Source organism: Ceratotherium simum, chromosome 4 (assembly GCF_057802395.1).
Source record: "Ceratotherium simum simum isolate JZ-2026a chromosome 4, ASM5780239v1, whole genome shotgun sequence".
NCBI lineage: Eukaryota > Metazoa > Chordata > Mammalia > Perissodactyla > Rhinocerotidae > Ceratotherium > Ceratotherium simum.
Genome location: NC_141903.1, coordinates 40475220 through 40497078, shown reverse-complemented (window position 1 = coordinate 40497078; position 21859 = coordinate 40475220). Strand labels below are relative to the sequence as shown.

Below are 21859 nucleotides of genomic sequence, written 5' to 3'. Positions count from 1 at the left end.
AGTTGAGGCACATAGATGAGAAAAGTTGAGGCACATAGAAGTTATGTTACTTTCCCAAGATTCCTGAAACAAAATATTAAACCATATTTTAAAATTTATACACTGGTAGGGACAGAGTATTTTGTGAAGAAGGTACTCTGATTGTGATTTGCTGTTCCTCGGCTTCCAACTCCAGTCTTTCTCTTGCCTGAATCAAAAAGCTACTGGGGACATGTGAAGCCTTAGGCTTTAGAGAATCCCAGAGAGGTGATGTAGCTGACTACTTTTTTGCATTTAAAAACACATTATATATACATACATATATACACAGACACACATACCTGTTTTTTATATCTTTTATTGGTCTTAAAAAAATATGGAAAGCTACATCCTAGGAATTTAATACGGTTTAGCTGGGGTAGAATGGCACAGTAGGTAGTGGAGAAAGGGAATGAAAGCAAAAAAAGGAAAAATAAAATACTATATTAAAGAAAGTTAATACCTATGATAACACAATTGTGCATTTATGTAAAATCACATATATTTCTATTTATGCGTAGAGAAATTAAAAATTTTATGGTTTTGCTTATTTTATTTTTAAATATTAAACTTAAATATTTCACTTTGAACCATTAAAGAATTTAGTAGGACTTTTTTTATGGTCTTTAAAATTCTTTGGTGATGAAGTCAGTCTTAAGAGGATTTGTTAGGTGGTTCACATTTTATCTTATTTGTGATCTAAGTAGGCTTTATCTTGTTAATGTCTAATATTTCCACTTGTTCATCGTTCATTAGGGTTATGCATATACTTTTATCACAGAAGATCAAGCTCGCTATGCTGGTGACATAATTAAAGCTCTTGAATTGTCAGGGACTGCCGTGCCTCCTGATCTAGAGAAACTTTGGAGTGATTTCAAAGATCAACAGAAAGCTGTGAGTTTTTTGGCTCCTGTTATTTTTATGTAAATCATCATTGTGTTCTAAACCTTGAATATTTACTACTTATAAATCTTGATAGGATTATTTTCATTTATCTCTTTAGACATGAGGGGAAAAGGAGTGAAAAAATCCTCCCTTTTGCTTTAACTTAGTATTTTATGTAGTCATGCTAGATGAAGTGTTTTTGTTAAATGGGCATACACCACCGTGAAAAATATTTAATTGCCGTAAATTTGTGAACATTAAAGTTTTTTACCATATTTTGTTTTTCCTTGAAAGGAAGGGAAAATAATTAAAAAGAGTAGTGGGTTCTCTGGTAAGGGATTCAAGTTTGATGAAACGGAACAAGCTTTGGCTAATGAGAGGAAGAAGTTACAAAAAGCAGCTCTTGGTCTACAAGATTCAGATGATGAGGATGCTGCCGTTGACGTAAGTATTGTTCTAAGCCTCATTCTCGCCAGTTGAAGCAGTTATTCCTTTTGTACTGGAGGTCTTGCCATATGCTTGTTGAGTTAGCCAATCACTGGAAACCTTTTTGGTGTGTACCCTTCCCAACCTTTTTCTTTGTCTGTGTGTATGTGTATATATATATTCATATATGCTCATATTTATGTATTTTCATGAAAATGAGATCATAATGCTTTATAACCTTTACAACAACAATCTTATGTTGAAATCTTCCCATCTTAGTAAAGTTACTCTTACATTTTTCTTGATGGCTACATAATATTTTATTATATGGATCTTCCACAGTTTAATGAATTGGACCCTTATTTTTGAATACATGGGTTGTTTTTATATATTTATCATTTGGAATATACTTTAATTCATAGTAAAGTGTATTCCAATAGTAAAGTATATTCCATAGTAAACTATACTTCATTGCTCATCCTTGTACATTTAAACTTAGCACATTCATCAGATTAAGTCTTGAGGATGAGCGTATAAATGGAATTGCTAGGCCAAAGGGTATATCTAATTTGTCTTAAAACATTGTCAGATTGTCCTCCAGCAAGATGAGTCTACCAATTTGCGGTCACCATAGTTGCATGTGAGAATTCCTGGCTCCACATATCTTTAACAACATTCATACTCATATTGTTTTTTATCTTTTTAAATTGAATTGTTATAGAACATCCTTATTAATAATAGTCAACATTTATTGATTGCTACTAATTGCCATGCACTGTGCTAAATGCTTTACAGGGATTATTTCATTTACTTCCTCACAATAACCATATGAAGTAGATAGTCAGAGTATTTCCATTTTATAATCAAGACTGAAGCTTAGAAAGAAGTAATGACCTTTTCATATTTACATAGCTATTATGATGAAGAGCTGGGACCTATACCCATTTCATTCTTACTTCAAAGCCCATATTCTTAGCTTATGGCATTATCTGTGACCCACCAAAGAGGGACCCTGAGGACTCAGCTAGTTTAGGGTTTCACAGAGTATTCTTTGGAACCAAAACCCCAGGAGCTTCAGCTTTAGAAGAGGATGTTTTCATTATAAAATAAATTTGGAAAATCTGCCTAATATATACCACTAGTATTAGCATATCAAAGGATGTGAAAAGTTCTTAATTAGAGAAGCTTGTTTGACTTTGTTTAACCCAGAAATCCTCACATATATTTAATCTTTGATTATAGAAGATTTTTTTATATACCCTATTAAAAATTAGCTCAGAACACAATTTTGGAAATTTAATTGATCTTGAATTTAATCTGATCTTGTCATTTGAGAAAATTGAGGACCTGGAAAAAAGTATTTGGTCCATGACCGTACTAGCTGTTAAGCACAGCCAGGACCAGAACCCAGGTTTCCTATTAACCCTAGGCCATTTCCTTCTAGTATACCTTACTGGCTTAAAATTCAGTTGTCGGTAAGTTGTCAGTTATGGTGTAACAAATCAATCCAAAACGTAGTAGGTTAAAACAGTAAACATTTATTATCTCACAGTTTCTGAGGGTCAGGAAATGAGGAGCAGTTTAGCCAGGTAGTTCTGGCTTAGAGTCTCGTGAGGTTGCATGAGGCTGCAGTCATCTGAAGGCTTGACTGATGCAGGACCATCTTCTTCCAAGATGGCTTGCTCACTTTGATGTTGGCAGGATGCCTCCTTTCTTTCCTAGTCTGCCTGCGAGTCCTTACAGCATGGCAGCTGGCTTTCCCCAGAGCCAGTGATCTGGAAGAGAGAGCAGAAGAAGCCTTACTGCCTTTTGTGACTGGTCTCTGAAGTCACACACAGGCACTTCCACTTTATCTGTTAGAAGCAAGTCACTAAGTCCAGCCCACACTCAAGGAGGGGCTCTACCTCTTGAAGGGAAGAGTTTTAAAGAATTTGTGGCCTTGTTTTAAACCACCTCAGTTTTTTTGTTACCTGAACATTTTTTCAAATCTCATAATGAAATGTTGATTGTTTCTCTGGTTATTAAAATAATATATAATTTTTGGTAAAAATTAGAACAGTACTGAAGTGAATAAAGTCAAAAGTAAAGTTACCCCTATCAACTAGCAGCATACACATTTCCCATTCCTGATTTTATGCATTTGTTTTAGATTTTAATGCTATATATGCCGTTTAATTTAAAACAGTTCTGCTTAGTTAAATGTTAAGTTTAAAAGTAGTTGATAACTAAAACCCCTTATTAGATCACAAATATTTTAAAAATCTAAGCTATTTCTATTTCAATGAAAGGGCTTTCTAAATTAACCTAACTAATTTAAACCCTGAAACAAACTTTTCTCTGCATTTGCGATTTGGAAGATAAGGCCTTATTAGCCTAATCTGAGTGTATGAAAAGATTTGCATTTCTTTAGTTGGCAATGTCAGTAGTCATTATTGGGCAAAAGGCATCTTTAAAGGAAATGCAAATAGTTTATAAGGTAGATGTGGCTAACCTGAGGATTACGTAGTGGCAGTAGGACTCATGTAACTCCTGGAGAGCTGTGGTTTTCTGCATTGCTCTTGCTTTGATGGAGAAACCAACCTTCATTTCTTTCCTTTCTTACTTCAAAGGAATAAAACAGTAAAGCCTGCTGTTCTGAGTCTGTTACCCAGTTTTTTAGGCAAATCCAGTTGCATTTTAGGAGTTGGGAAGAATTTTGGGAGCCCTGCATTAGGAACATGTTGTATCATTCCCCCTGCAAATCATTGACTGTTTTGTCAGTTGTCCACTGGCCTGAGTTATTGCCCTTCTTCCAGCCTCTTTCATTTCAATGTAATTTGGCCTCAAGGCCTGAGCCCTAGGGCAACCTAGCTGCATCATATTGGCTGCTTTATCTTGACAGCACATGTTTCTCATTTGCTTAACTGGGATGTATTTTCTGGGCCACTCAGAAGTCTGTTTTAAGTGGTTCATGCAGCGTTGTATCTCTATTTTCTATTTTCACCATAGACAACTGATTTTTTAAAATGAAATGTCTCACCCTTAAGAAATAGCTTGTCTGTTTTCCTATTGATCTGTGTGGTTGTATTAACACGAATGTAACTGTCTGATTCTAGTCTTTTGGTAGAAATAGTCTTTATTAGGTATACCTAAATTGGTATTTTTAATCTGATTTTTACTAATCCTTTTTTTTTCTTGTTTAGATTGATGAGCAGATTGAAAGCATGTTTAATTCAAAGAAGAGAGTGAAGGATATGGCTGCTCCTGGAACATCTAGTGTACCTGCTCCAACTGCAGGAAATGCTGAGAAATTAGAAATTGCTAAGAGATTGGCTCTTAGAATCAATGCTCAGAAGAATTTGGGCATTGAATCTCAGGTATTAAGTAATTTGTTCCGAGTCTTAGTCAATACTTTTTACAAGTTCTTTGATTTAAATGCTTTTCAGGAATTATGTTGGCACAAGTGAACAAGTTGTCCCAGACATTGAGTTAGTGCGAGTTTAACATTATTCTGAATACAAAATTCTTTGATTATTGCATTTGGATGGTTTCTCTAGTGTGGTTAACTGCGGTCTTAGTGCCTATTCTGGAAGGCCTATTAGGCATGTTAGTCATGGATAGTGTTATAAAGTAGTATTTTGATTGATCTTACCAAAATCTTAAAGAAGTTTTTTTCTCTCTTGATCTGTTTTTATTGGGTGGGTTGTTGGGCACACAAACAATTCCTTGGAAATACAAATATCCTATTACATGACTCAAACTAATATAGGTTTTAACAGTGGGAAAATGGGTTAAATATTTCACATGCCATCTTTCTCTTGGGAGCTTTTCTGTTAACTTAGTTTTTAACTGATGGTAAATTTTCATAGCATTCCCAAGAACAGTTTGTTAATTTTAACAGTGTTTTGCCGATTTTGAGAGTCTGGGGACCTGCAAGGCCCTCTGTCCAGTAGGCTGTAGAGGTTCAGGTCTGTAGCGCCCAAGCTGGGATGACCAAGTGAGAAACTAGTGGACTGAGTCAGTGAGGCAGCCACAGTCAGGGCTCGGAGCCTCGGGTCTCTGCATCTGTTTTGTTTAGTTGTGAATTATTATGAAGTGTTTCTTGTATTAAAAGCCCATGCCTCCTCTGAGAACAGGGATTACAGCACCTAGTCTGAGATTCTCTAGTATTGTTACTGCTAATAACTCTTTATTAGGGAAATCAAATAGCTGTGACTTTTCACTATTGTTGGAAAAGCTTGAAGTATGAGTCATGTATTACCTGCAGAATTCTGTCCACGTTAGGCACATAGTAAGATTAAGTTCAGATTTTAAAAAGGCTTTGAGTAAGTCATTTACTATAATTATTGCCTGTTGGGTTGGGCCATGGAGGGAGGAGGAGGTCAGTGGTGGTAGTGGACAAAGATTCTAATTCAGTGGAAAGTCTTAGGAGCCACAAAGCGTATAAATGATTTTAGAAATATTGTATTATATTTCATATCAAGAGTTACATCGTTATTTATGATCCAGTAGAATTTTTAATATAAAATTGAATGTTCTTTAGTTTGATCATCAAAGGGAGACATATTAAACTATCAGTTATAAATATATGCTGCAAAATTGCACATATGGGTAGAACTCTACATTAGAAAGATGCTTTTAGTCAGTGACTTTCCGGAGAATAATTTCTGGTGGGGTCCCAGATCTTGTCTCTGCCCTCATTTGAGATTTGACTGTAGATCTTCTTTAACTGCAGGATGTGATGCAACAGGCCACCAATGCAATTCTCAGAGGTGGCACCATCCTGGCTCCCACTGTATCTGCAAAAACCATTGCAGAGCAACTTGCTGAAAAGATCAATGCCAAGCTCAATTATGTGCCTTTGGAGAAACAAGAAGAGGAGAGACAGGATGGTGGACAGAATGAATCTTTTAAGAGATATGAGGAAGAATTAGAGATCAATGACTTCCCACAGGCAAGTAGCAGGTTTAAACCTTTGTTATTGTGAAATAGAAGCTCTTGCTTCTTTAGAAGTGAAAATCCATTCTTTAAAACCCATGAACAAGAGCCGGCCTAGTGGCGCAGCGGTTAAGTGCGCGTGCTCCGCTGCGGCGGCCCAGGGTTCACAGGTTTGGATGCCCTGCGTGCACCCACTCACTGCTTGTCAAGCCATGCTGTGGCGGCGTCCCACATAAAGTAGAGGAAGATGGGTACAGGTGTTACCCCAGGGCCGGTCTTCCTCAGCAAAAAGAGGAGGATTGGCATTGGATGTTAGCTCAAGGCTAGTCTTACTCACAAAAAAAAAAGAAAAAAAAACAACCCATGAACATTTTAATAGCTACTTTACTTTTTATCTAGATGGGGGAGACAACAATAGAAATTCCATTTTTATGAATATGTTCTAGGTACATTAGGATCTAAATGAATTTATGATGAAGGTATTAATTATAATCTTAATATGGACCATAATATGATTTAGCCAACCTATTCTTTGTCAGTACACCAAGTTTTTTTTATTCTGTTATGAAGTGATTTTTTTCCCCACCCTTTTTTTCATAGACTGCTAGGTGGAAAGTTACCTCTAAGGAAGCTCTGCAGAGAATCAGTGAATATTCTGAAGCCGCAATTACAATCAGAGGGACCTACTTCCCACCTGGCAAAGAACCCAAGGAAGGAGAGCGGAAAATTTACTTGGCAATTGAAAGTATGTACTTTTGGTTCTGTTTCATTCTTGAGTTAGATCAAGGTTGATGTAATAGACACAGAGAGAAAGTGAGGTCAGTTCTAGAGAGGACTGAAAATAAGGAACACCTGTGAGAAAAAAATAATTTCATATATCATTTGAGGTCTTTACTTAAAAGTTCAGTACATATACAAAGGTGAATGATCTGTGTTTGGAACTCTTTCAATTTTGACAATTCAGTCGCATTTGAAAATCGGTCTAAAAAGAAAACATGCACTTTAAGGACCAATCTGTTTATGCCTCTAGTAAGTAGAATATTCTCGCCAAAGTTTAGGTTAGAAAGTAAATCAACTATATTAGTCCTTGGGCCGGCCCCATGGCTTAGCAGTTAAGTGCGCGCGCTCCGCTGCTGGCGACCCGGGTTCGGATCCCGGGCGCGCACCAACGCACCACTTCTCCGGCCATGCTGAGGCCGCGTCCCACGTACAGCAACTAGAAGGATGTGCACCTATGACGTACAACTATCTACTGGGGCTTTGGGGGAAAAATAAATAAAATTAAATTAAAAAAAAAAAACTATATTAGTCTGCTTCATGAATGTTTAAGCAAATATTGCCTGTGAAATTATGCCCATAAAAGTTCATGCATACCTTTAAAAAAAATAACAAGAAGACAATACCATGACTCTAAGGGTATAAGTAATGCATTCTCTAAGAGTGATCAGGTTTGCTTTTTAACCTTATTTCGTACATTCATGAATGAATTCACAAGGCAGTTTCCATTTTGATTTTTTTCCCCCTAATGTGTTATTCCACTGCATTGCAGGACAACTTGCGTCCCTTCATTTATATTTATCTGAACGTCTTTGTAATAGACTTTCTAAGTGTAGACTAGCCAGATCCATTTCATCTGTTTAATGAACTAAATATTTGTTGAATACTGTTGTTGGAGCTGTGGAGAGGCTTACTCCGTGTGTCTTGTAAGCCCAGAGTCTGCATACCTAGTTCTTAGATGGCTGCAAAGGAGCTGCTCCTACAATTTGTATCATGTCAGACACCAGTCTAGTACTTTGAGTCATACACATCACTCTTACAAGGAACCTTACGTGATCCCACTTCACCACTCTATAGCTTTTTACCTGCTTTGTTTTTCTTCACAGTACTCATCACGTGGAAATTATAATATACTTTCACTTGTTGTCTCCCCTACTAGAGCTCTATGAATGCAGTGACTTTGTCATCTGCTGTATTCCCAGTGCCTGGCACATGGTAGGCACTTGATGAATTTTCTGAAGAATGCATCTGATTAAGCCCTATAGGCACTTGTCTTCAGGACACAAAGTATTATTTGACAGGCATATCCATTTGAGCTTTCTAAAGCAGCAGTGTCCAGTAAAACTCTCTGTGATGGCTATGGAGCACTTGAAATATGGCCAATGTGGCTGAGAAATTTTAAATTTTATTTAATTTTTATTAATTTAAATTTAAATAGTCACATGGGTGGTGGCTACTGTATTGGATAGCTCAGCTTTAAAATTTGTTGTTGGAAAGATCAATGGAAGGTATTTAGATCCATTGATAGTATATTGTAGGGGCAGGCCTGGTGGCATAGTGGTTAAGTTCACGCGCTCTGCTTCAGCGGCCTGGGGTTTGCCGGTTCGGATCCTGGATGCAGAGCTGCTGACCGCTCATCAAGCCATGCTGAGGCAGTGTCCCACATAGAAGAACTAGAAGGACCTACAACTAGGATATATAACTATGTACTGGGGCTTTGGGGAGAAAAAAGGAAAAACAAAAAAGAAAAGAAAACAAATGTTTATGACAAAAAAAAAGATGAAAGTATATTGTAAATAAGGTTTGTCACTAGTTAATTTTTTCATGTTATATTTTGGCATTCCTTTGATTTTTGTGAAGACTTTATAATTTTAAGTTCCTTACTGAAATAAATAGAAACTGAAAATAATTTAATTGTATATTAGGAATTATTTTTAGGATTTGACTCTTTTCTGGCCAAAACAAAGAGAATTTCACAGATGTGACAAAGTAAATTAGTACAGTTGTCCCTTGGTATCCACTGGGGATTGGTTCCAGGACACACACCCCCGCAGATATCAAAATCTGTAGATGCTCAAGTCCCTTATATAAAATGGCATGGTATTTGTATATAACCTACACACATCCTCCCATATACTTTATTTTTATTTATTTATTTTTTTTGTGTGAGGAAGATCAGCCCTGAGCTAACATCCATGCTAATCCTCCTCTTTTTGCTGAGGAAGACCGGCTCTGAGCTAACATCTGTTGCCAATCCTCCTCCTTTTTTTCTCCCCCGAAGCCCCAGTAGATAGTTGTATGTCATAGTTGCACATCCTTCTAGTTGCTGTATGTGGGACGCGGCCTCAGCATGGTCAGAGAAGCGGTGCGTCGGTGTACGCCCGGGATCCGAACCCGGGCCACCAGTAGCAGAGCACGTGCACTTAACCACTAAGCCGTGGGGCCGGCCCTCCCATATACTTTAAATCATCTCTAGATTACTTATAATACCTAATGCAAAGTAAATACTATGTAAATAGTTGTTATACTGTATTGTTTAGGGAATAATGACAAGGAAGAAAAGTCTGCATGTTTAGTACAGATGCAAACCATCATAGGACTTTCAACCCACAGTTAGTTGATTCTGTAGATGTGGAACCCACGGATATGGAGGGCCCACTATACTGTGCCTATTTGGTCACTTTCCTTTTAAGTGATGACCTTAGATTGTTTTTGTGCGGCTTTTTAGTATAAAGACTACAAGAAGAGAAACATATGTGCAGTGTGCATCCCCTCTTCACCTAAGTAGAAGTTGTTTTCTGGCCAGAAATGCTTGGTGGGGTCAGAGTAAGTTAAAATGCTGGAAAGTTCTATTACCAAGATTCAGCTGTTTTTTTTTTTTCCCCCTTTAATAAGTGTTTGCCTGGTTTCTGTAAACTTGTGATTAGTTTCCAGAGTTCTGATGAAGTTGATTTTAACAGTTTTTGCTAGTTTATTTGCTGCTTTTGTGGAGGGACAGGCCTTTGAGTTCCCTGCTCTGCCATTTTCATGCCTGTCTGTCTCACTGTTGGACTTTTTAAATTAATAATGATGAATTGTGGCAAAGGTAGAACTCAAATGCAGCCTTTATATTTTCCATGTTGTTGCCATTCTACCATTACTGTAAAGTAAGATTCATACTTCTTTTTTTTTTGGCTGAGGAAGATTTGCCCTGAGCTCACATCTGTTGCCAATATTCCTCTTTTTTTTTTGCTCGCAGAAGGTTAGCTGTGCCAGTTTTCCTCCTATTTTGTATGTGGGTCACTGCCACAGCATGGCTGAGGAGTGGTGTAGGTCCGCGCCTGGGATCCAAACCCGCGAATCGGGCTGCTGAAGTGGAGTGCACTGAACTTAACTACTATGCCATGGGGCTGGCCCCCATACTTATTATTAAATGGTGTGCAAAAGATGTGGGCCCAGAACTAGGCAAATGGCATTTTTTTATTTGTGATTATGGCTTTGAGAAACTGACTCATACCTCTTTCAAGTCAGATTTTTACATGGCACCCTTTTATGTGTCCTGAAAGACTTTTGGTCTGCCAGTGACTCAGTGCGTTTCCAAGTCATGTGACACTGTTCCTTATTGTGTAGTAAAATACTGGTTGCTGGCATCCAGATCTTCAAGGAGAGAAAATTACACTGACATCTCTACACTCCATCTCACTTGGAACTGGATAGATCTCCCTTACTACTGTGTTCGTTAGGCCATATAGGATGGAGACACAATGTCATCCAGTGGAACCTGATGATGAAACTTTTGGTGTACTACATGGAGTCATCTTTTTATTCTCATCTTGAATATCATGGGCATCATTTAAACAAAACCAGTATTTTAAATGCCTGCCTTATGAAGAGGTAAATCAGGGACATGATTATTTGCTTTGAAAGAGAATCCTCTGTGTAATTTATTAATTTAAAGGTAATTATGCTTGTTTAGTACAGTATAATTAATGTATCAAAGTTCAATTTACATGTAACTTTATCAGAACACATCTCCTGTACTGCCAAGTGAAGTGAGAAACCCACAGCTTCTTTTTTTTTAAAGATTTTATTTATTCATATTTTCCCCCCAAAGCCCCAGTAGATAGTTGTATGTCATAGGTTCACATCCTTCTAGTTGCTGTACGTGGGACTCGGCCTCGGGTTGGACGGAGAAGTGGTGCCTTGGGGCGTGCCCGGGATCCGAACCCCGGGCCGCCAGCATCAGAGCGCACGCACTTAACCGCTAAGCCACAGAGCCGGCCCCCACAGCTTCTGCTGACTATTCCATCCACCTAAAGTGGTTCTGGTCACTTATTTCCACTGTCAACTTGTACTCAGGAAATAATGTCTAATTTTTATAATCTACGCAAGCTTTGTTTGCCCCAGTGAAAAGATAACCTTGTCAGAAATTAATCTTGAGAATTCTAGGGACATAGTGATGCTGAATAAGAGCTGGAGATTGGTAATTAAAATGATCTAAAGCTTTGAGAATTTTCATTGATGATTAGATTTTTAAGGGATCTTTTAGTTTTTGAAACTTCAGCCAAATCAACTGAACACTAATAGGATGAAAACAGGTGTTGGAAGGAACCTAGTGTCATCTGTTTTTAGTTCTGTAATTGGAGGGAACCCACTGCCTGGCTCCTTGGAGGCTCTGTGTGGCGCAGCAGTTCCAGGCCTCCCACCAGGCAGCGGGAAGGAGAACAGGAAGGACTTACGTGACTAGCCAGCTTGCATAATTTATAGCCTGTTTTGTGACCCTCTCTTTTTACTAGTGGAGAATCCCTTAAAAGCAGCCAGAGTTGTTTTAGGGCCAATGAAAGGAAATGCCTCTTTTTCATGGCAGCTTATAAACATATGTAACCTATTACCTAAAGAAGCTGTATAAGTCAAAACTTTAAACTGGTCCAAATGGTGAGACTCTAACTAAAGTAGGAAAATTACTCTTCCACTTGGATCTAGGTGGGAGTGTCATTTTTCTTCCTTTTAAAACAGCACAGAATAGCAACGGGCTTCACACCAGCTCATGCCAAGTAGCGTATTTTCCTCCTGAATTTCATTTTGGTTATAATTTTCAGTCTGGCTTGGTTCTTGATTCTATCCTTGCCCTCACTTTCATCCACCTCTCTTCCCTTCCAGCACCCACACTTTTAAAATGTTGTGGTTGGTGGCTAGTGGAAGGATAGGACTTTGATTAGACATGTTGCTATGACTTCTCAGCCATACTCATGGCCCTTTCCTTCCTGTTATTAAACCGTGTCTTCTTCTTCTTTCTCTTCCTTTTTCTCCTCTTCTTCCTCCTTCTCCTCCTCTTCCTTCTTCCTTTCCTCCTCCTCTCCTTCCCCCTCCTCCCCTCCTTTCCTCCTCTTCTCTCTCTCTCGGGTCAGAAAGGTTATTCTTATCTAATACAGAGGAAAATTTTCTTATTTCTTGTGAATTGTTTCCCTCATTTGGTTTTCTTACATAAGATGATAAAAATGTAGTTCTCTACATTGCAACTGCAGTTTTCCTTTTGTTCGTTGACATTTCACTTCTAGTCCTTAATCTCTAGTCTACTTCTTTGGTCCAGCTCTTTGCCTTTTATCAGTGTGCATTGTGCTACCTCTTTAGACTTACCTACTCCCTGGCATTGTCCCCTGGCTTCAGATCCTTCCACATCTATGGCTCTCTAATCTCCGTCTCTCCTCTACTTCTAGTCCATATTTCCATTGGCCTTAATTGACATTTCTAACTGGATATCTCATGAGCACCTCAACTACAGCAATCTCAGAGTTGAATTTCACCCACCATCACCATTCATAACACCTGTTCTTCCTCTTGGATTCAGTATCTTCCTTATTTCTTCTTACTTTCTTTACTTGCTACTGAACTTTTAGCATCTTACTTTGATCCTCTTCTTCCCTGTTCACATCTAGTCAAAAAACACCTTGTTCATTCTACCTTAAAAATATGCTTCTCGTGGTGGTATGAACGCAATCCTGTGAGAGCACTGAGGAACAAAAACACAACTCTGCCCGGAGAACTTAGGGAAAACTTCTTGAAAGAAGTGATATGTAAAAGTTACTGTGGTAGACTACTTCCTACCTGCTCATCCTGTTGTAATATCTACAAGATCATAAAGAGCCTGAATGAATTCTTTGTATAATGAATCTCTCACAGTATATCATACATGGTGGGTGCTTAATGTTTCTTTTTTTTTTTTTTTTTTTTTGTGAGGAGATCAGCCCTGTGCTAACATCCGCCAATCCTCCTCTTTTTTTGCTGAGGAAGACGGTCCTGGGCTAACATCCGTGCCCATCCTCCTCCACTTTATATGGGACGCCGCCACAGCATGGCTTGCCAAAGCAGTGCGTCGGTGCGCGCCCGGGATCCGAACCAGCGAACCCCAGGCCGCCGCAGCGGAGCACGCGCACCCAACCGCTTGCGCCACCGGGCCGGCCCCTGCTTAATGTTTCTTGAATTAATAACTGAATGAATGTCTCCAGCCTGCCTCATCCACTTGGCTGTCTTGCTATGTTCTTTCATACTCTTTCAACCACACTACACTTCTCTTACTCTTCAGTAATTAAGCATGCCTTTCTCTCTCTTTTTTTTATTTATTTTTTTTTTTCCCCCAAAGCCCCAGTAGATAGTTGTATGTCATAACTGCACATCCTTCTAGTTGCTGTATGTGGGACGTGGTCTCAGCATGGCCGGAGAAGCGGTGCGTTGGTGTGGCCCGGGATCCGAACTTGGGCCGCCAGCAGCGGAGCGCGCGCACTTAACCGCTAAGCCACGGGGCCGGCCCAGCATGCCTGTCTTAATCTGTACCATTGCACGTGTGATTCCCTTTGCAAAATACTCTCCATGTCATCTCTCCTCCCTCAACTTGGCTAGTGCTCTAAGACTGCTCAGATGACACCTTTCTGAAATATTTGCTGATGTTAAATGTCCAATAAATATTTGTTAAATAAATGAACCAAGGATGTTATATTTCCCTTTAACTTTTTCTTATTCTCTTTTGAACAAATTACTAATCATCTTTTTTTTGCTCTTTTTAATGAACATACCAAGAACTCTTAACACTACTTGTAATGTGACCTCAGTGGTTACATTTGAAACTCTAGAAGTAATCAGAATAAGCAGCCAATACATAATCTAGATGATGTTCTATCAGGTATTGAAAGGCTGTCTTGGCAGGCAGTACAGTGTTCCTGAAAGTCACCTACAGTATTTCCTACTGGATCTCCATGACACGGATCAACATCCAGTGTAATTCTAATAATATGAATAATGTTTTCCATTCACTTACCAGGTGCCAATGAACTGGCTGTGCAGAAAGCAAAGGCGGAAATCACCAGGCTCATAAAAGAAGAACTGATCCGGCTGGTGAGTGAAAACGTCAAGGACTTATTTATGTGTTTTAATACATGTTTTATTGAACTATAATATAAATATAGAAACGTACACAAGTCATAAACATATAGCTCAATGAATTTTCACAAAGGAAGCACACTGGTGTGGTCACTACTCAGATCAAGAAATATAGACATTACCAGCATCCCAGAAGCCCCCCTCGTGCCCCTCCTTGTCACTCTTCATTTCCCCCAAATGTAACAATGTTCTGACTTTTAACATCATAGATTAGTTTCGCCTATTTTTGAACTCCATATAAGTGGAATCAAATGCTCTTTACTCTTTTGTATCTAATTTCTTTCACTCAACATTACTTTGAGGAAATCAATCCATGTTGTTGCATGTAGCAGTAATTTATTCTTTTTCATGGCTATATAGTATTTAGTTGTGTGAATATACCACAATTAATTTATATATTGGACTTTGGGGTTATTTTAGTTTTTTGTTTTTATGAATAACGCTTCTGTGAACGTTCTTCCATGTCTCTTTGGTACATATTAGTATGCTTTTTCTCTTGGGTATACACCAGGGAGTAGAATTGCTAATTACAGGTTATGTATAGTTTAGCTTTAAGTTGCTATTGCTAAAAAATTTTCCAAAGTGGTTATACCAATTTACATTCCCTTCAGCAGTGTATGAAAATTCCAGTTTCTCTATATTTTTGCCAATACAGGTGTTGTCAGTGTTTTTAAACTTAGGTAAGGACTTAATTTGATTTTGGCAAAAGCAGCCTTTTATAGACCCCCTTTCCAAAGGAGGCAGACACATCCCTGTGTCTTTAGTGTTAGTAGAAGCTTGTAAACTCTCCCTACAATGTGTCCATTGGGATGAGGGCCCTTTGAAAGAAAACTTGATCCTTTCTCTAAGAATGTTTTTGAGGGTTTTTCTGAAATTCCCCTTAGAGAACATTCTTTTAGGGGGATAAAACGTTTAAAGAATATGGTACATAAAACAAGAGGGAAGAAGAAAAACAAGCTTTAAATCAAGTGCTTAAGATTATTTCACCAAGGAGTGATAGAAAAAGAACCTTGATGCCACCACCTTTGAGTTGGTTTAAAACAGTTGTCAAGGAGTAGTCGAGTGAACAAAAAGAAATGATCAGTTATTGAACAGAACTTCCTCAGTATAATAATAACATTTTTTACTTTAAATATCTGATAGTTTTATAAGTTTTTAAAGGAAACTACCTTAACATATTTTTTTTTCTTTTTCTGACCATGTATCTTTTATTTTCTATTGTAGCAAAATTCATACCAACCGACAAATAAAGGAAGATACAAAGTCTTATAAAACATCTGGAAAAAACTTTTTACCTGTACTGGTCTGTGATACATGTGGCAGTTGTTGTCTGCAGTTTACAATGTATTGTAAATTAAGATTTTTAAAATTCTGTCTTGCTGATTTTTTAAATATAAGGAACCAGTATTTGCTAAAGAAATCTTCTTTCAGTAAGTACCTCAGGATTATCAAACTATATTTAAAGCAGGCCTGTTTTCAGAGTGTGACGTCCTTTAATGTAAAGCTTAAATATCTGGATAATATTCCAGAAGTTTAAAAAAATGGAAATATTTGGACTTTCTATTGAAGGTAATAAAGTACACAAGTTGCTAAGGGGCTATTCACCTTATCCTCTTGCCATGAAATTATGATCATCTGCTCAGAAAAGGTAAAATTCTCTTTCTAATTTTGTGTCCCCCTCCTTGAGCTTAAATCATACTTGACTCAGTGGAACAATATGAACTGGATTTAAGAATGTTATATAGAATTTTTACAAAATGGGTTCAGAGTTTTTGTTTCAGTTTTTATCATCATAAATGGACACTAGTTGGACTGCTTTTTGGTTTTGTAAAATTAAAGATTTGTAGTATAAAAGTTTTTTGCATTTCTTTACACTGCAAAGTGTTTTAGTATTGACTACTTTTAGGTTCCCCTCACAACCTCTGGCTCTGCCTAGCTACTATTTTTTAATTTTCCTTAAAAGAAAGTGATTTATAGCTTGTAAATATTAATATGATTCTTTCTTCCCCTGAAAGTGTTTGTTTATACATCTGTATATATAAACACCCTACTAATTTTAATCTGATTTTTCTTCAGGATTATTGAGTAGGTTGTGAATTTTCTTTCTTAAAAATTTTCAAGCATAATGGTACCCACGTTTTAGACTTAGACTTAAGCATCTCTCAGTGAAATTTAGTTCACAAGGAATCATAAATTAAATTTTTGAGCTCTCAGATATATTTACTGAATATTCTAATTTAATTTGTTATAATTGAATCGCCTAATATTCTTTTCAAGACTCTTGGTGTATTAGAACTTCATATTGTTGTCACTTCTTGAAAAAAGAAAATTTTCAGAAATTTAATGATACATTTCTTAAATTAAGAGACATAGAAGTTCCTTTGAATATTCTTGACTTATAGTTTCTAAAAAAGAAAAAAATCAAAGCATACTATAGCTGTTCAAACAAATCGTTTTAATAGTACATTAAGTGGTTAAAGTGACAAGGAGTATCAATCATTATTTCTTTAAGTTAAAGTTATCCTTACTGAAAAAACTAAGATATAACTGGGAAATATCCTTGGATCCTTCGCATATCCACTTTCTTTCTTAGAGGAAGAAAACAGACAAAACACATGTAACAACAGAACCAAATAAACCATTCTAAAGTTCCAGGCATCTTGGGCTCCTTTTTTCCCCAAATTTATTTGTTTGCTTTTTTTTTTTTTTTTTTTGGTGAGGAAGATCAGCCCTGAGCTAACATCCAATGCTGATCCTCCTCTTTTTTCTTTTAAGATTTTATTTATTTATTTTTCCCCCAAAGCCCCAGTACATAGTTGTCTGTCATAGCTGCACATCCTTCTAGTTGCTGTATGTGGGATGCGGCCTCAGCATGGCTGGAGGAGTGGTGCCTCGGTGCGCACCCGGGATCCGAACCCGGGCCGCCGGCAGCGGAGAGCACGCACTTAACCGCTAAGCCATGGGGCCGGCCCCCAGATCCTCCTCTTTTTTGTCAAGGAACATTGGCCCTGAGCTAACATCTGTGCCACCTTCCTCTACTTTATATGGGACGCCACCACAGCATGGCATGACAAGTAGTGCATTGGTGCATGCCCAGGATCCAAACCCGAGAACCCTGGGCAGCCAAAGCGGAGCATGTGCACTTAACCACTTGCGCCACCGGCCAGCCCCTGTTTGCTTATTTTTATTACCTAGTGATAGTTTGTTTCCTTTGATAGAGTATGTGGCAGTCCCACATTGGTGACAATTGGTGCTCCCTTCAGCCTGCTGGATCACTTTGAGATTCACTTTTACATCATTTTAGCATTACTACCTTTATGTTTGTATATCTAGTTCTAATAAGCCACTGATAGTATTTTGTTCTAAAATGAAACACATTTCTCTGTTATTACATTTTTTTAGTGTCATACTGACTCTTTGATTTTTAAAATTTGAATGATGTACAGACTAATTTGTTTTTTAATGCAATATCAATATTTGCTCATGTTTTCTAAATTCCTTATAAAATAAAGTTAATTCATTCTGCATTTTCCTAAAGTTATCTTTTATGAAATGTTTTCTATTTATCTAATTTTGTTTACATTGGTAGGCAGGTGAGAGAAGTATTATACTCTCTGTATCTTTATTCAAAAATTCTAGCAACTTACTATCCAAAATATACAATTCTATCCAAAAATATCTTCCTGAAGAAGGCTCTTGTCTTTGATGGTGTTTGTATTTGGCATAAGACAGATGAAATAGGTGAAATAATAGGTTCATGTGCCAGTCGGCACATGACACTCATTCACAGTGACACTCTTAAAAAAATGGAAGTCTAGAATGAAATGGAAATATAGAATGAAATGATAATGGCTAAGTTCTCTCCATCTCCTTTTAGACACTTTATTATTTGACATATTTCATGTCTTATCAGCCTTGTTGGTGTACACATGGTGTTCAGCTGGTAGTCATAGTGTACCTGTGACTGCAATCCTTTTGAGGCAGGCAGCCCCTATGTGTTAAGAGGCTTTTGTTTGTTTGAGCAGAACCAGCTTTTGAGTACCTGGGATTTATAAATCCCATGAAGTCAGCTGTGGGGACGCTTCTGAATAACACACCAGCATCTTAAGAATCACAAGCTAGAAAGCAGAGCCTCCAACGTTGTAACTTGGCTGTGCCTTGCTCTTTCCCTATGGTGCCTTGCTTTGCTTTATAAAACCATCTGCTAACGTTCTTTAGTGATAGATAACATGGTGCTTGTTTAAGATAGGAGCTGGGGGAAAAATGATAGTTGAAGTCTAGGGTAAAAAGCTACACTTTGTTTAGTAAAATGCCTGTTTTGGTGCTTTATAGATGATGGATGCTAAGTTCTTATAGCAGGCAAGAGTTCTGAGTGGCTAGCCCAATGCGGTCCATGAGCATACTCTTCCTTTTAGATTTGAGTCTGAAGCTACCAGTTCTTCACATTTTGGTACACAGGTTTATGTAAGAATTGGAGTCTACTGGCATTTTCTTATGTCTTCTGCTTTTGGCATGATAAGTTGAAGTTAATCTTTAAAAAAGATGTGTATTTACGTAAATACAAAGAGAGAGAGAAAGAGAGTGAATGACTATGTGTGGAGAGGTAGAGGGAATGTCTTAACTTTTTATTCCGTTTAGGTGTTGTAATCATCAGAAAACCTTAATAAAACTCATTGGAATGAGGCGTTTAACTTGGTATAACAACATCTTCTTACACACTGCTTAATGAAACATATGCTCTGCTCTTAGGCCAGCTCTCTGGAGCTAAAGGTAGCTACATTTCCCCCACTAGGTAAAAGATTCCCTAATATGTTACCAATTGCAGATATTCGAAGGTCCTTTTTTTCTGTAAATCAACTTATAATTTTCCTCGGGCAGGAATCCAAGTAGAAATGTGAGGAAAAAGTATAAACAAATGTATTCTTTGCAAAATCCCCACAATATTAATGGTCTCACCTTTATAATACCTTAGGGCTTAGCTGGTGTGTATGTATATATAAGTGCATACTGTCAAATCACATGACTGGTGAGGAATTTACTTTTGATTATTTTTCTTGATGTTGTTCTCTTCCAAATATGGCATCAGCTTATGGGAGTTTATGATTTTGAAGCTCAAGCCTTTAAAAAGAAATTCTAAATTTGCGTTAACCTTGTTCTGTTGGGGAGAAAAAAAAAAGTATGAAATAAAAAAAGTTTTAACCCCTTTGGAGAACTGGAACGCAGAGTTACTCTCTCAGATATTATTAGGACTTCTGTAAAAGCTAGAGTTTCAGAATTTAAAAAATCCTAATCATTTTTAATATATGGAAATACCTGGTAGTCCATGTTTTGAATATTATTCCCTTTTCACAATTTTGCCTATTATGGAATAAAGAAAATGTGAGGATTCAGTACGAAAAATATGCTCTTTCTCCACAGAAAAAGCATGTCCTTTGAACTTAGCACTTGGTAGTAGATAGATTTTTAGCAGCCATCTTTTAATTGCAGGCACTTCTAGCAGCCTTGGCTGTTAAAGTGTCCTTGGTCTTTATTCCTGAATTCCTGGGAGGCTCTCAGGTACGTGGGTCCAGCCAGTGCAAGGATCCTTGAAGGCAATATTTTCTCTCCATGCCTTTGCCTAAGGGAGTCTTCTGGGAGCTGAGACTCCCAGAACTATACTGTAGACTTTTGAAAAAGAGTTCCGCCATCCCCCAAACCAGCCCAGGGCCCGAGTCTCAAATTTGGAAAGCGTGGCAGAAAGAGCAAGGGAATGGATGCCTGGGAGCTTCGAAGAGAGCACAAGTTCCTCTGTAACTTTTTACTGGTCTGATGTTGCTATTATGTTTGGGTGGTAATGAGTCTGTGATACACATTCAAGTTTGAAAACCACTGATAATCTTCACTTTCTTTTGCTTTTGGATTTTGACTGCCTGTGATCTAAAGCAGTGGTTTCCAAAATGGGGCACATGCATAGTAAGCCACTGAAAAGCAGGATGAAAATACTGGAGTTTCTATTTGTATTTCTTTTTAAATCTCATCCTTTAAATTTTTTTTTAGTGGATTTTATAATATGTTGTTACATGATACATTGTATATGATATATTGTTACAGTATTGCTTTAACAGTTTATAGACATAATTATAAATAAATTCACATATATTGGGGAGTACTTGGACAACCTTAGGCAAGTTGCTTAAATGCTTTCAAAGTCTCAGTTTTTTCATACAGAAAATGGGGATATGATAATACCTATCTCTCAGAGTTGTTGTGATGATGAGGAGAAATAATACACATAAAGCATTAAAGCCTATAAAGACAGTGCCTGGCATATGGTAAGCATTCAGTAAATATTAATATTATTATCATTACAATGGGTGAATGGGAGTGGGTTTTCTTATGCTATCTTTCAGTATTGCTATACCTGTCAATATTGCTATAAGTCATATACCTAACAAGGACAGTCAGTGTAGAAAGTGAGATTCATTTTTTCTATGTATATCTTTCTGTTCATATTAAAGTAATTTAAGAACACTTTTTGCCTCAATTGGAAGGTCTTTAGAGGCAGCCAGCTCTAGACGAATACTCTTCATGGCCTTCCTTTCACATGTATACAATCATCATTTATCATTCAAAAATCTTATTAACTGGTGATTTGTATGTATGATCTGGCCTACCCTGAGCCAGGCTGAAGCTGTTGGAGAAGGAATGAAAAATGTTAGATTGAGTCCAAACTATATTTCAAGGGGCTACACTTTTGAAGAAGAAATTTTGGGAGATAAGTCAAATAGTGTGACATTTAAAGTGTGCTCTTGTTGCAAATGAAGTGATAAATGGCTGTGCTCCTGAAAAAGCCTGTACATTCAGCACTAGTTGTACATTGTACCTGTGTTGTGTGTAGTATAGCACCTCATTAAGACCAACCTGAGATAATTATCAGAAAACACCAGATCATTGCATTTAACACTGTATTCTAATTATCTGTTTGAGTATTTGTCTATCTCACCAGAATGTAAACTTTCTCAGATCAGGGACTATGTCTGTCCTGTATCCTAGTACTTTGCATTCAATAAACATATACTGAATTGAAATGACTAATTGCTTGACCACAGTCACACAACTAGTAAGTGGTAGACCTAGGATTTAAATCCACATCTATCTTCACTTATTAACTCATTTAATTTCACAGCCCTACAAGGAGGACATTGTCTTCATTTCACACATATGGAAACTTTTGGAAAGAGCAGTGACTTGCCCCAGGTACCATAGGAAGCAAATGGCAGAAAAGCATTCAAACCCAGCAATGTCTGACTTCGTCTGTTATTCTGGCTACTTTTCCATTGCGCCTGCAAATCATTTGACCTTGTTAGTATGCAAGTTTCTGTTTCTTAAGTGGTTTTATATGCAAATGCTATCTCAGACAAAAGTTTAGAGTTAACGGATCTGG

General features: G+C 37.5%; 1 protein-coding gene across 1 annotated transcript in view; it reads left to right on the top strand.

Annotated features, from left to right (window-relative positions):
- Positions 1-17963, top strand: part of DDX46 (DEAD-box helicase 46) — a 71315-nt gene extending 53352 nt beyond the window's left edge. Inside the window, exons 17-23 of the mRNA XM_004420186.3 lie at positions 775-912; positions 1198-1347; positions 4512-4685; positions 6044-6262; positions 6847-6991; positions 14318-14391; positions 15661-17963. Coding sequence (XP_004420243.1) covers positions 775-912; positions 1198-1347; positions 4512-4685; positions 6044-6262; positions 6847-6991; positions 14318-14391; positions 15661-15708 — 948 coding nt within the window. The 3' untranslated portion in view covers positions 15709-17963. The remainder of the gene's footprint in view (positions 1-774; positions 913-1197; positions 1348-4511; positions 4686-6043; positions 6263-6846; positions 6992-14317; positions 14392-15660) is intronic.
- Positions 17964-21859: the final 3896 nt, after the last annotated feature.